Here is a 14,866-nt window from a genome sequence, read left to right as displayed (position 1 = left end):
GGGTAAAGAATGAACCCAGAGCATAGTTCCCATGGAAAAAAGAGAAGATTCAAGTTGAAGCATATACAAACAGACCCCTTAATTTATTTAACAAATAATAAGCATCTACTATGTTGTAGGATCTCTGCTAGGTCCTGGAGATACGGTGAATATGCTTAGTGCCTATTCTAGAGAAGCTTACAATCTTGAGCAGGGGTTTCCAACCCTGACTCTACTGACATCCTGAGCCAAATGATTCTGTTTGGAGAGCAGATGGGGGTGTCCTGGGCATTGCAGGATATTTAACAGTATCCTTGGTCTCTACCCACTGGACACCAGTAGTACATATCCCCAGATGAGAACCAAAAATGTCTCTAGATAGTGCCAGATGTACCCGGGAGCCAAAATCGCCCCCAGCTGAGAACCATTGGTCTAGAGCAGCACTGTCCCATGGAACTTTCTGTGGTGACAGAAATGTACTATATCTGGGCTGTCCAATACAGTAACCAGTAGCCACATGTTGAAATGTGTATGAAATGTGGCTGCTACAACAGAAGATCTGATTTTTAAATTCTAATTTTAATTTAATAGCCACACATGCTGATCAACACCCCACAGGACATTTCATTGCTGGTCTAGAGGACCTTCATTATACCAAGAAATGTTATCCTGACCTTCTGTTCTTCAGCGTCAGAACCAACTCTTCCCCCCCATTCCCAGTTCTGTGGTTTTTTTTCACGATCCCCTATTTCATTTGCTCCTGTATTTTACTCTTTGGGAACTTATCTGCCTCCACAGTTAATGCATACACATAGGCAGGGGCTGTGTCTAAACTACTCAGGGTCCCAAATCTCACACTCCATTGTTTAGATCGAAGCAGTACAGTTTCGCATGCATTTGGGGAATTTTGGAATAACGAGGCTGTCCTGTTCAGAAGCCAGGAGAGCAAGAGAAAGGCAGTTGACCAGCCGGCCAGCCCCAGCGCCCCACTTGTTCCAGCCCCGAATCCCCAAGGGCAGGCTCAGGGAGAGGGGACCCCAGCGTGGCTTCTTCTTACTTCTTGTCTTTGCCTTTGCCTTTACTCTTGCCTTTCCTTTTATCCTTTCCCTTGGACGGCATCTTGGCTTCACCAGGGGCCCGAAGGTAGCGCTTGTTTCTCCACCGCCTCCCCGGCGAGGCTCCGTTTCTAAGGAAACCAGCACGCCCCGCGGGTAACGTTCCGTCCCGGTCGTTGCCCGTGCGCGCGGAGAGCGCACGCGCCCGTGACGTAGCCCCGACGCCGTCGCCGCAAGGGGCCCGGTCCATGGGCCGGGCACGGGGGCGGGGCTGAGATCGCGCCCGGGGCAGAGGGCGGCGGGCGGCCGCGCCGTGGCGGCGCGCGCGCGCGGTGAGTGTGCGGGCGTCGGGGATGCGATTGGGATGGCTCCTAGGCGGGGGTTCGATACCGCCCGGTCCGAGGCCGCCGCGCGGCGTCCTACAGGCCGGGCGTTTCCGGCGGCGCGACGGTCGGGACGCCCTAGCCTCAGGAGGCTTGCTTCCCTGAGCGTCCGGCCGCCCAGCGGCGGGCGACCGAGCGCCCCCTGCACCGACTTTGCAGCGTTTCCCCCCTTGCCTCACGCCGCAGCCAGCGTGGCCGAGGCTGCCCTGCTCCGCCTCGTCCTCTCCCGAAGCTGCCCTCTTGACTCTTTTGGTTTCCGCCTCCCTCTCCCAGTTTCTAACTCTGGCTACTTCTGGAAGGGATGGCGCATTCTGCGGACTTGCCAGGCCAAACTCTTTCTCGTGAGGCAAAAGAGGACTTTTCCGAGAGCGGTGATTGGGCGTGCGGCCGGCAGCCTCCTCTGGGCAGCGCGTGCGGGGCGTCCGAGAAAAGTGCTGTCGGCTGGGGTCGGAGGGGCTCCGACGAGGACAAAAGTGTTGTCACCTGGGGTGGGAAAGGCGGCGGGGCCACGACAAGAGCTCTGGGGACAGGCCCATTCTGTCCTGTGTGTCCGACGCTGCCCGCCCAGTACGGCCCCGGAGTCCCATTTGCTGATCCCTTGGTCTGCAAGTTGGAACTTTTTGGCCTTTTGGTTTTCCGGTTTTTGGTTCCTTGGTGGGTCCCCCCCCCCCCCCCCCAGCACACCTGTAAAAAGGCGTACTCAGAAGTATTGTTCTTTTGTTTCAGAGGAGGAGTTCTGTGATTATGCCTTCATTCTGTGAGAGTTAGTCATTGAGGGAATTCTGTGTGCCGGAACAATGCTTGGGAAATATGTGACAGAATTCTGGGTGCCTTAGGAAACTTGTGACTGAAGCTCTGCTGTGCGTTATCCTACATTTCAAATTGAATTTAAGGTTTCCTTGAAAACTTCCTTGTACATCTTCCCTCTCCATTTCTCCAGGTCTTTGTCCTGATGCCTCCTTCCTTTTTTCCCCCTCTAGTTGTGTAGCTTGTGTTTTTTAATTCTGTGGATAGAGAGAACATGCTGACTTGTTAATGAGCGCTGAAAATGCCTTTTTTTTTTTAAGATTATTTATTTATTTATTTGACAGAGATCACAAGTAGGCAGAGAAGCAGGCAGAGAGGGGGGGAAGCAGGCTCCCTGCGGAGCAGAGAGCCTGATGTGGGGATGGATCCCAGGACCCTGAGACCATGACCTGAGCCACCCAGGTGCCCCCCCTGAAAATGTTTTTCGATACAGTGTGTGTTAGCATGATTTTAGCTTACCTCCCCCAAATCGTTTTTTAAGAAGTATTTATTTGACAGCCAGCGAGAGCAGGAACACTAGCAGGGGGAGTAGGAGAGGGAAAACAGGCTTCCTGCCAAGCAGGGATCCGGATGTGGGGTTCTGTCCTGGGACCCTGGGATCATGACCCCAGGGAGGAAGGCCTAGGCTTTGAGACTGAGCCAGCCAGTTTGCACCCTCCAGCCCCCACTTTTTTGAGTATAGTTGATTCTCAGTGTTAAAATAGTTTCAGGTGTACAACATAGTGATTCACCTCTATAGGCTCTGCTGTGTTCACCACAAGTGTAGCTACCATATGTCACTGTGAAATACTATTACAGTATCATTGTATTTTCTGTGTGTTATCATATTCCCTAAGTCCCCTTTGTTCCCATGTTTTATTCATTCCGATGTAGGAAAATGGTGGGGTTTGGAGCTGATGGCCAAGAAAGAATTCTTGAGACATCTTTTGTGCAAAAAGATGGTTTTATTAAAGCACATGGACAGGACCTGTGGCCAGAAAAAGTTGCACTGGAGTCATGAGAAGTGGCCGGTTATTTTCAAGTTGGGAGGGGGTTAGGGATAGCTTAAGTCTCTAAGGAATTTTGGAAGCAAAATTTCCAGGAGCTTGACGGGCCTAGATGTTGTTTGAAATAGGTCATTTATTACTGTCTAGTAAACCCTTAGTCATGAGACCCTTCAGATATGTATCAGTGAGCCATATCCTTGGGGGATGATTACCAAAATATATCTTGGTGGGGGAGTAGAGATAAAGGAAGTTTCCAGAGGAATTTTTATATATTAAAGTAGACCACAGGATCCTGGGGGGTTGGGCTAAGATTGCCTTTTGCCCTTAGCGACATCGAGGTAGCTGATTTCCTAGAAGAATGTCACTCTGCCTGTTTCAAGGACTTGTCAATGGGTTGTAGGTAGTAAAGCAGTTTAAGAATTTTTCTTTCTTTCTTTCTTTCTTTTTTTTTTTTTTTCCTGCTCTTGTTTTCTACATCATTGCCCCCTGGAAAGTTTTGACCCTTAAATCTTTAAGGTTCTTGAGGTGGATGGTCTCATCTTCTGTAACTTCTTCCAGCTAAATAGAGAAGTAGAGCTGTCCCTACCTATGGGCCAACATTGGGCTTCTATACAGAGAAGTTACAAAAGGCAGAGGCAGCTGAATCCAAGGGAGACCACATGTATGAGTCTCTTTCTGATGACAGGATCATCTATTGGCTTGAAGTTTCGGCAGTGATGGAGTCTATGGACCAGGTGGAGAGACATGGGAGAAAACAGGAAAATATGATTAGAATAACAAAAAAAGTCCTAATAAGAGTCCTTTGACAGTTGACAAAATTCTTCTCTAGTCCAAGAGGACTCATTAAAGGAAAAAGAGGGATCATTTAAAGCACCAATTTGAGGGATGCCTGGATGGCTCAGTTGTTCAGTGTCTGCCTTCAGCTCAGGTCATGATCCCAGTGTCCTGGGATCCAGCCCTGAATCAGGCTCCCTGCTTGGCAGGAAGCCTGCCTCAATCTCTCCCACTCCTGCCTGTGTTCCCTCTCTCACTGTGTCTCTCTCTGTCAAATAAATAAAATATAGAAAAAGTAAAGCACCAATTTGAGTATTCATATCAGTTAGAAACCCAGAAATTAAATTTAAATTTTAAATTTGTGGTTATCTGGAATGTATACACAGCATTCTGTTTTTACAACAGCGCAAGTTCTACCTTGTGTAGCACTAAAACATCTAGTGTTATTCTACTTTGTAAAACTGCTTTATGCATTTATGTTACTCAAGTATTTAATAGAGAAATGCCATTTTTGAGTGTCATTTAGGGCTTTGTGTATTTATTTATTAAGAGCTTCCATGTGCCAAACAAAACCCTCAGTTCCAAAGAAGGAACAAATATGGATGCTAGGTGGTCATACCAATGAAATAGCAGAATGTATTGACTATTGCTTAAGATTTGGAAGTTTAACTGGGTTGGTAATGGTTTTGATAACGTGTCTGTGCATCCAGGCAAAACTCAGGGTACTGTGGCCTATCCAGCCTGGGGGAAGCGGTAGACACAAGGTAGAGCCGCATAGCCTGTGGGCCCCATTAGGAGCCAGTCATCTAATTCGGGGCCTCCTTGTTCTGCAGTCAGGATATCAAGGGCCATTTGGTTTTGGAAGGCCACCTTTTGAATTTGTGGGTGACTACAAGTTTGGTCTGGTTAAAGGTAGCTGATCTATGCTCAGCTAAAGCCTTTATTTGCAATTTTATGTAATAGGGGTAACTCATGGGATAAATGTAACTAAGCAATAAAACCATCTAGAAGCCCTCTTTGAGGTCTGTCCTTAACAGTATTCGGAATTATGAGGAATCACTGGCAAATGGGAGAAGTGTTGCCTCTGGAAAGAGCAGCAGATCACCTAATCCAGTCATAGGGAAGGTGGGGTCATCCATTATCTCCACAAGTCCATAGTTAACCCTGTAGAGTGGGGGTATATACTTTTTTTTTTTTTTTTAAGATTTATTTATTAGAATGAGAGAGAGAGAGAGCATGAGAGGAGAGAGGTCAGTGGGAGAGGCCAGCTCCCTGCCGAGCACGGAGCCTGATGTGGGACTGGATCCCAGGACTGCAGAATCATGACCTGAGGCAAAGGCTATCGCTTAACCAACTGAGCCACTCAGGCACCCTATTCTCTGGCTTTTAAGGAATGATTTTGTCACCCCTTCCACACAGAATTGGTCAGGGAGATAGTTGAGTTACAGAGTTGTTGGGGAATCAATCCCATTTGGCAGCTGTTCCAATAATCATATGCCCATGGGGTCCTGTTATTCCCACAGAATAACCAGGAAGGATTGTCTATACATGAGCTATTGTGGCAATTTCTCTGAAGTTACTTCAAGTTGTCTAGCTTAGGCAAACAACAAACATTCAAAGACAATCAGAACTAGAATTTAACAAGATTAATAACAAGGTGGGTTATTGAAATAATTTTTCTATCTAAAATCACCATTATTTCCAGAGATGGATATATTGAGGTTAATTTGTAAAACAAGTTCAATTTTAACAAATTTGGTCTATTTTCATAAGCTCAGCAAGAATAGCGGTTGGCCATATAGATCTTTAAAATCTGCTGCTGAAACTTTTCATAAGGAGTCTAGATTGAACTTTTAGTACTCTCTAGGCCAGAAGCCAAGCCAAGTTCTTGCCATCAGACATGCCTGCAATATCTGTAGATTTGGGTGAATTTCTCTTCCTGAGGCCCCCAAAGTATCCTGAGGTTCTTGCACCTGCCAGGAATTGACTTTCTTTATTCATCTGGTAAGACTGCTGGGAACTCTGTAAGCAAGGTTATCAGGCCAGCATTTCTTTTTTTTTTTTTTTTTTTTTCCCTGAGCACACCTGTGAAAAGGCGTACTCAGAAGTATTGTTCTTTTGTTTCAGAGGAGGAGTTCTGTGATTATGCCTTCATTCTGTGAGAGTTAGTCATTGAGGGAATTCTGCGTGCTGGAACAATGCTTGGGAAACATGTGACAGAATTCTGGGTGCCTTAGGAAACTTGTGACTGAAGCTCTGCTGTGCGTTATCCTACATTTCAAATTGAATTTAAGGTTTCCTTGAAAACTTCCTTGTACATCTTCCCTCTCCATTTCTCCAGGTCTTTGTCCTGATGCCTCCTTCCTTTTTTTTCCCCCTCTAGTTGTGTAGCTTGTGTTTTTTAATCTGTGGATAGAGAGAACATGCTGACTTGTTAATGAGCGCTGAAAATGCCTTTTTTTTTTTTTTAAGATTATTTATTTATTTATTTGACAGAGATCACAAGTAGGCAGAGAAGCAGGCAGAGAGGGGGGGAAGCAGGCTCCCTGCGGAGCAGAGAGCCTGATGTGGGACTCGATCCCAGGACCCTGAGATCATGACCTGAGCCGAAGGCAGCGGCTTAACCCACTGAGCCACCCAGGCACCCCAGGCCAGCATTTCTAAGGGGCTTTATGGCTCCATGTTTCATAAAGTCAGCCTCAATTCCTAAAAACTCTTTGGTCACATCTGAGTCTATGAATGTGTCTCTCAAATATGACATTCCAGTAAAGCCTTTTTAAAAGGCTTTGTAAAATAACCAATGTTTCCATTGGTGTTCTGTTACAAGGAGAATAGATTCTTACTGAACTTATGCAAAGGACTATGATTGCCATGAAAGAAAGAATACTTACTGAGACCTTTGAATTTCACAGGGTTCTGGTAGAGAGAAAAGTTAAATGCTTCAATGTGTTCACAAATGAATACTTTATCATATTTCTGTAAGTCATAGATATCTTAAGAGAAAGTTTTCTTAATCCAGAAGAGTAAACATTAAAGAATCAGCAGTGTTTCAAGTGAGAATCATAAAACTATAATCTTTTTTAGTTCATTTAGTCCCATGTTACTAATTCTTGTTTAGTTTGAATCTAGCCTTTTAGTTCTGGAAATTCTTAATCCATTTCAGTTTTATGATTGTAAAGATATCAAATATCTGTTATTTGTAAAAAAAAAAAAAAAAGTCCTTTATATGAATCTCCTTGAAGACAAAACTCTTTTTATTTTAAAGATTCTTTTTATTGAGAAAGTGAGCAAGAGAGCGCAAATGGGGAGTGGTAGGGAGAGGGAGAAGCAGACTCCCTGCTCGCAGGGAGCCCAAGTGGGGTTTGATCCCAGGAACTTGGGACCATGACCTGAGCTGAAGGCAGACGCTTAACCAACTGAGCCACCCAGGTGCCTCAAAACTTATTTTTCAAGAGAATAAGAACAATTAGAAATGACAAAAACTCATAATCAGAATATTGAGTGATAACCCTTTTTTTTTTTTTTTTTAAGATTTTCTTTGCTTATTTGACAGAGAGATCACAAGTGGACAGAGAAGCAGGCTCCCGGCTGAGCAGAGAGCCCGATGCGGGGCTTTATCCCAGGACCCTGAGTGGGGACCTGAGCAGAAGTCAGAGGTTTAACCCACTGAGCCACCTAGGTGCCCCGAGTGATAACCTTTTACCAGAACCAACACACCATATAAAGAAGCCTAATTAGTCAGAGACTTCATTTATAATTTAATTCTTGGGGAATCTTGTTTAAAACCTTAGAAAATTTTAAAGTACATGCCTAAATAGGATTACAGATCATTAAAGACTTGATAAAGACAAAACCTAGAAACCGGTTTGTCTGGACAGACAAAGGAGAAAACAACTTTGTTTATATTTTCTAATCAAGAGCAGACCATGGTGCCTGGGTGGCTCAGTAGGTTAGAGCCTCTGCCTTCCGCTCAGGTCATGATCCCAGGGTCCTGGGATCGAACCACACATCAGGCTTGGCAGGGAGCCTGCTTTCTCCTCTCTCTCTTCCTGCCTCTCTGCCTACTTGTGATCTCTGTCAAAGAAATAAATAAAATCTTTAAAAAGAAAAAAAAAGGCAGACCAACAGTCCAAGAAAACTTGTCTTTTTAACAGAGAAAGCAGAATTTCAATCTTATACCAGTGTATTTTTAAAATCCATTCATTTCAATCTTAGTCCATCCTGACCACACATAAAATTCCTTTTCAAAGATTTCCCTTGAAACCCTTCTATAGCTTTCCCTTGCATTCAGATTTTGTCCCAAGCCCTGTCTCTCCGAACAACCAGTATCATTTTAGGACAAAATTACTTTCTTATACCTTCAACAAAAATGTATTTCTATTTCTTGTATCTTTCTTACACATACAGAGTTACTTCCTTTATTTCTCAGTCTTAATTACATTTTGCAGAATTCTGACTCTTAGAAACTTAGTTTCCAATGAAGACTAAGTAGTAACCCATCATGAACTGTTACACCAGAATTCTTTAGATAATGAATTCATGAATCAGCTAAGCACAAAGCATGTTTTCCAACAGACCCAAATATCCTTTTTTTTAAATATTTTATTTATTTGCCAGAGATAGCACCAGCAGAGGGAGAAGCAGGCTCCCCACTAAGCAGGGATTCCCATGCAGGAATCGATCCCAGGATCCTGGGATAATGATGTGAGCCTAAGGCAGATGCTTAACCAACTGAGCCACCCAGGTGTCCCACCTTTTTAGTTTTTGTTTTTGTTTTTGTTTTTTTTTTAGATTTTATTTATTTGACAGAGAGAAGGAAAGAGGGAAGACTAGAGGAGTAGGAGAGGGAGAAGCTGACTTCCCACTGAGCAGGGAGCCCAATGCTTGGGGCGTGTCATGTGGGGGTTTCAATCCCAGGACCCTGGGATCATGACCTGAGCCAAAGGCAGACACCAGACACTTAACGACAGAGCCACCCAGGTGCCACAGACCCAAATATGCTTATAGTTTCTCTGTAATAAGAAGTCAAGAGCACAAACCTACATTTGGTAATCAATGCTTTAGCCCGTTATCCTATTTGGAAACTTTTTTTTTTTTTTAAGATTTTATTTATTTATTTGACAGGGATCACAAGTAGGCAGAGACACAGGCAGAGAGGAGGAAGCAGGCCCCCCGCCGAGCAGAGACCCTGATGTGGGGCTCCATCCCAGGACCCTGAGATCATGACCTGAGCCGAAGGCAGAGGATTAACCCACTGAGCCACCCAGGCACCCCCGTTATCCTATTTGGAAAAGACCTAGATGTCCAAAGAATTCAATCCCAATTTATCATCCAAGCAAAACATTAAAGTTTTCAGGTTACCGAAGGACTTTTGAAAGCTATCTTAACAATTACCCCTGAAAACTTTGAGACAGACAAAATTAACCATTTTAAGTCATCTATTTGCTAACAAATTGCAACAGAGGTAACATGGCTTATCTGACCTTCAGTAATCCCTGGTAAAATGAAAGTTGCATATTTAATGCTGGTGACGCTAAAGACATGTCTTTTAATTAAGCCAACGAAGTTAAATCAGTTAAATACTGAATTATGTTCCACCTGGGTCCACTGTAAAAGTTAATTTGTTCCCCACTGTCAGTTTTTACCTGGGGCACTGGTGGAGAAATCTGAAGTGGGAAACAAACTCCAGGAAAGTGCTCTTCTCTCCTTGGCAGTGAGGGGAGGAAAGGGGCCAGTGATGCCAGAGGCACTGAGGATGGTATAGGAACCAGGCAGCACCCAAGGTGGTGTAGGAACAGAAGGAGGGGATGAGCTGACACCATGGTTTTTTCCCCACCAAAGTGGAAATATGCAGTCCATGTCGGGCCACAGAAGACAGGGAATTTCCCCAAAACAAAGGGAGTTTGGGCAGCTATTTGGGAATATTCCTTAAAGTCCTGGTACTAAGGTAGACTGTCCATAGTTGGCTCTAATTATAGCTATTAACCTGGGAAATGAGGGAGAAGCCTCTACCTCTTATTAGGAGGTGGAACAGTGAGAGAGTCAGAGTCCCCTTCATTAAGAATGTTCTGTGTTTCCTCTAGCAACCTGGGTTCTATCAGGAGGAGGCCTATTTAGATAATTATCATTTAACATATCAGAAGGGAGTTTACTAGCCTGGTTACTGACCAAACATGTTCTGCAAGAGGCCCTTAGGTCCGGGTCCCGATTTAGAGCCTTGATGGCCTGGACCTAAGGTATTTCTGCTCCATTTGCCCTGTTGCCTGTAGAACAGATCTGAGATCCTCCTGAGGCCATGCAGTATTACAGACAACCAGTCCTTTGCTAAATTTTGCAATCTGAATTGTTTCCAGTGGGTTAAAAGGGATCCCAAGGGAGAGTCCTTGGGAACTGAAGAGAGAAGATCCAGTACCAAGAATATACCCCTTCCCCCCTGTTTTCCTGGGTGGAATCAGATGTTCCTGGTGTCAAAGTGGCCCGAGATGTCCCTTGAACAAAATCCATACGATCATTGCCCTGCTGTTAAAAGGCCTGGGAGGAGGGACGCTAGGTTCTTTCCCCCACCCCCCACTTCACCATCACATTCTGGACCACAAAATGGGTGCCAGTATATAGACCAAGATATTGTGCCTTAGAGGTCATGCTATAAGGACCGTACCTTATTTTACCTTGCCTTAAAGGTCATGCCAGGAAGGACATGCTTTATTTTACCTTGCCTTGAAGAACCTGCAGTTTTTAACTGATGGGAAACATTAGGAAAGTTTTACAAGGGGGAAGTTACCCAGTCTTGTAGCTTAAGTGGTAATTAGAGGATATTGATGAAAAACAATAAAGATAGAAGTCCATCATGGTCTAAACAGCATTCCAATAAATAATAGTCTTTACCACCAACTTCTCTAGGAACCATCCCCAGTAGGACTTTAATTCAATATGTATTGGTTTTGGCCAGTTCCAAGTGGCCAAAAGCAGCTAGACCGGGGATATGAAAGAGATCACAGACCAGTGAGGAGGAAATCTTGTGCTGCAGTCTTAAGATCAGCAGCCATACTAGTCTCTTAGGTCGCTGTCCTGTGCCCAAGATAGACAACTTTGTATAAGGACAGGAATAAAGAGAGGGCATCAGGTTTCTGGGTCTTATTACCATTCCAGCCAGGGTACTAACTTTCAGCCAAAAGGCAGGCTTTCTTCTCCCTGTAGCATAGCTATGGGCTAGAAGATTGCAGCCTGAGTAATTGACATGAAAATGTTCCAAGAAGACCATACCCCTTGAAAAGCCCTTGGAATGAAAGTAGAAGAGAAGTGAAAGTACTTAGCAAGTCTGCACTGAGACTCACATTAGATGTCAAATGATGTAGGAAAATGTTGGGGTATGGAGCTGATGGCCAAGAAAGAATTCTTGAAACATCTTTCATGCAAAAAGGTGGTTTTATTAAAGCACGGGGACAGGATCTGTGGCGAGAAAAAGTTGCACTGGAGTCGTGAGAAGTGGCCCATTATTTTCAAGCTGGGAGGGGGTTATGGATAGCTTAAGTCTCTACGGAATTTTGGAAGCAAGCTTTCTGGGATCTTGAGGGGGCTAGATGTTGTTAGGAAAAGTCATTTATTACCATCTAGTAAACCCTTAGTCATGAGACCCTTCAGATGTATATCAGTGGGCCATATCCTTGGGAGATGGTTGCCAACATGCATCTTAGTGGGGGAGTAGAGATAAAGGAAGTTTCCAAAGGAATTTTTTTTATATTAAAGTAGACCACAGGTTCCTGGGGTGTTGGGCTAAGATTGCCTTTTGCCCTTAGCAATATTGAAGTAGCTGATTTCTTAGAGGAATGTCACTCTGCCTGTTTCAAGGACTTGTCAATGGGCTATAAGCAGTAAAGAAATTTAATTTTTTTCTTTTGCCTTTGTTTCCCACATCAGTTACACAGCTAGAAGCCTGCATCTCCTATTCCCCTTCACCTGTTTTGCCCAACCCTCCATTCCCTCCCCTCTGGTGGCTCACTGTATTTCTGGCGCACTTTCCCTCTGTTTGTATGTCACACTCTGGTGGGTCCATGGTGGAATCACCATACACTTGAAGGAATTTCTTCTGATATGGGATCCATAAAATTAGGATTAATTTTTGTGTGAGGTTCTGAAAGTACACACTATTGATAACTTGCAGAAAAGAGAGATTAGGGCATTTTCTATATAGGCTATATATTTGGAATGCTAAAAATTGGTTATTATATAATATGAAAGTCAGTCCAAGACTTCCCTTGTTTGAACACAGGCCTATAGACTCATTTATAAACATGAGAATTTGATTGTAACAAGATTATTTCTTTCTTTTTTTTTTTTTTAAGATTTTATTGATTTATTTGTCAGAGAGATAGAGAGAGTACAGGCAGGCAGAGTAGCAGGTAGAGGCAGAGGGAGAAGCAGGCTCCCTGTAGAGCAAGGAGCCTGATATGGGACTCGATCCCAGGACGCTGGGATCATGACCTGAGGTGAAGGCAGTCGCTTAACCGACTGAGCCACCCAGGCATCCCAACAAGATTATTTCTTAATGTACACATAATACTTTAAATTACATATACTTTGTAGTTTTTTATCATACATTTATGTTGACCATAAGTTTGATTTGTAGTTACAACTGTTGTGATATGGCTAAGAGAAATGCCCATATTTATACTATAGTAGAGGGGATCTAGAATTTGCAGTCTTCTGAACCTCACATTTTCTGCCAAAGAACTGGATATTATTATTTAGTCATCTGTTAGCAAGAAACATCTAATGATACAGATAGTAGAGTAGGAAGTTGCTATTTAGCAATTCATTTGATAACATTTCCTTCCATAATTTCTGGTAGGTAGGTTTACTGTGAAGTTTCAGGATTATCTTGCTGAGTAAATATGCTTTGTTTTATTTCTTAGAATGCTAATGCTTTTAGAACTGGGAATAAGCCCCTTAAGTGTTTTGTTGACTTGGCTTTACAATTGTTTTTTCCCCCCAGTTTGTATAGTTCCCAGTCAACATAGAAATGTGGGGTATCTTGGCTGAATCCTCATGCAGACAAGGTCGTTATGGTCCTGGTAGGTGCGACAAGTAACCTAATACAAGGTAACATCTGTGCTAGCTTAAAGCTCTAAATGTACTTCATATGCTCCTGGGTGGATTTTGTTGGTGTTTTTTTTCTGAATTGGATTCTCTATCCTTGCCAAATGATGACTTTTCTCTTGTTCTGTTGATTGTAATATCAAGTGTAGAGTTGTTCAAAAAGCCAGATAACTTAGGACTACATATCAAAATATATATTTCCTGATTTTTTTTCATAGTATGTAGTATTTCTAATTGTCTCTTTTAGTAGTTCCCAAATTGGGTTTACTCTGTATACCCTATTCTTGTTCCATCTGGAGACTCAAGTTTCTACTCGTAAATCATCCTTGAAATCACCTGATTGCGGATGCAACTCTATAGGTGGAGGAAAGTAGGTGAACAACTTTTGATTTTTGTTTTCATAAAGGGTTTAGAATCATGCATAAATATATTATCCAAACAGTATCTGAAGGGACTAATTAGTGTTTCCAGATATCGTGGGTAGTCAGTTACTTTCATCTTCCTTTTTATTGTCCTTGGTACAAATACAGAATTCTTTTTTTTTTTTTTTTAAGATTTTATTAATTTATTTGACAGACAGATCACAAGTAGGTAGAGGAGGGGGGAGGAAGCAGGATCCCTGCCGAGCAGAGATCCTGATGCAGGGCTCGATCCCAAGACTCTGGGATCATGACCTCAGCCAAAGGCAGAGGCTTTAACCCACTGAGCCACCCAGGCGCCCCAGAATTCTTTTAAATAGGTATTATATTGTGATATTGACCAGTTCACACCCCCGCAAGGGATAAGAAATTCTGGAGATCACGGGTTTACTGTTATCAATTTTAAAAGTAGGGTTTTATGGATTTTTTTAAAACATTAACTGTTTTATTTTTATATATAATATAATTATTACCACTAGCAATTTATTTGTAAAGTATCCAATTTTTATTATCTGTCCATTCTGACAAAATCTTTACACAGGACTAAAAGTTCTCTAAGAAAAATTACACACTCAAATTTCAGTCTCACTTATTTGCACTTCGGTGTCATGAATCTGTCAGATGTTCATTTAAGAAATGTTTAGTGAGGGGGGGCACCTGGCTGGCTCAGTCAGTCAAGTGTCCAACTCTTGGTTTTGGTTCAGGCTTTGATCTCAGGGTTGTGAGATTGAGCCCCACATCTGGCTTCCCACTCTCTACTTCTCTTCCCCTGCCCCTTCTCTCACTCATTCTCTCTCTATTCTCAAATAAATAAATCTTAAAAAAAAAAAAAGAAACTTTAATGAGTACTATCCGTATACCATGCTACCTGACAGCTTGAGGAGTTCAAGCTTTCAAGTGGCTTATAGTCAGGCGTATAAGGTACTGACCTGAGCATTGATCTGTGAGAGTGCACAGCTTCACTGACACCAATATACAAACAGCTTGCAATAAAAAACACCAAACAGGGCGCCTGGGTGGCTCAGTTGGTTGGCAACTGCCTTTGGCTCAGGTCATGGTCCTGGGGTCCTAGGATCAAGTGCCGCATCAGGCTGCCTGCTCGGGAGGGAGTCTGCTTCATCCTCTGACCCTCTCCTGTCTCATCCTGTTTCGCTCTCTCTCAAATAAATAAATAAAATCTTAAAAAAAAAAAAAAAAGCAGTGATGGATAAAGGGGAGATGGCATAAGTGCTGCAGGAATTTTGGGACATGAAAGGCTCTTATAGAGAAAGCTTACAGAAGGTGGGCTGAAAGGAAGAGGGAAGGCTTTCTGGAAAGGTAGAATCATGTGAGCAAAATTCAGTGTGTGTTTGAGACAAAGAGATGTT

General features: G+C 43.3%; 2 protein-coding genes across 12 annotated transcripts in view; one reads left to right on the top strand and one right to left on the bottom strand.

Annotated features, from left to right (window-relative positions):
* The window catches only part of BBOF1 (basal body orientation factor 1), a 38,743-nt gene extending 37,400 nt beyond the window's left edge, over positions 1–1,343 (bottom strand). For 2 of the 5 annotated variants that reach the window (XM_082733455.1, XM_082733457.1), the window contains exon 1: positions 1,037–1,343. In XM_082733455.1, coding sequence (XP_082589581.1) covers positions 1,037–1,284 — 248 coding nt within the window. In that variant the 5' untranslated portion in view covers positions 1,285–1,343. The remainder of the gene's footprint in view (positions 1–1,036) is intronic. The other 3 variants (XM_082733454.1, XM_082733456.1, XM_082733458.1) reach the window with 2 other exon arrangements.
* The window catches only part of ENTPD5 (ectonucleoside triphosphate diphosphohydrolase 5 (inactive)), a 53,617-nt gene continuing 40,016 nt past the window's right edge, over positions 1,266–14,866 (top strand). For 3 of the 7 annotated variants that reach the window (XM_082733517.1, XM_082733507.1, XM_082733511.1), the window contains exons 1-2: positions 1,266–1,366; positions 12,977–13,055. The gene's annotated coding sequence lies outside the window, so the exon portion shown is untranslated. Of the gene's footprint in view, positions 1,367–12,976; positions 13,084–14,866 lie in introns of all 7 variants that reach the window. The other 4 variants (XM_082733508.1, XM_082733510.1, XM_082733512.1 and 1 more) reach the window with 2 other exon arrangements.

This window comes from Mustela nivalis, assembly GCF_964662115.1.
Source record: "Mustela nivalis genome assembly, chromosome: 6".
Lineage (NCBI taxonomy): Eukaryota > Metazoa > Chordata > Mammalia > Carnivora > Mustelidae > Mustela > Mustela nivalis.
Note: the sequence above shows the minus strand (reverse complement) of the source record. Positions and strands in the feature narration are given on the sequence as shown.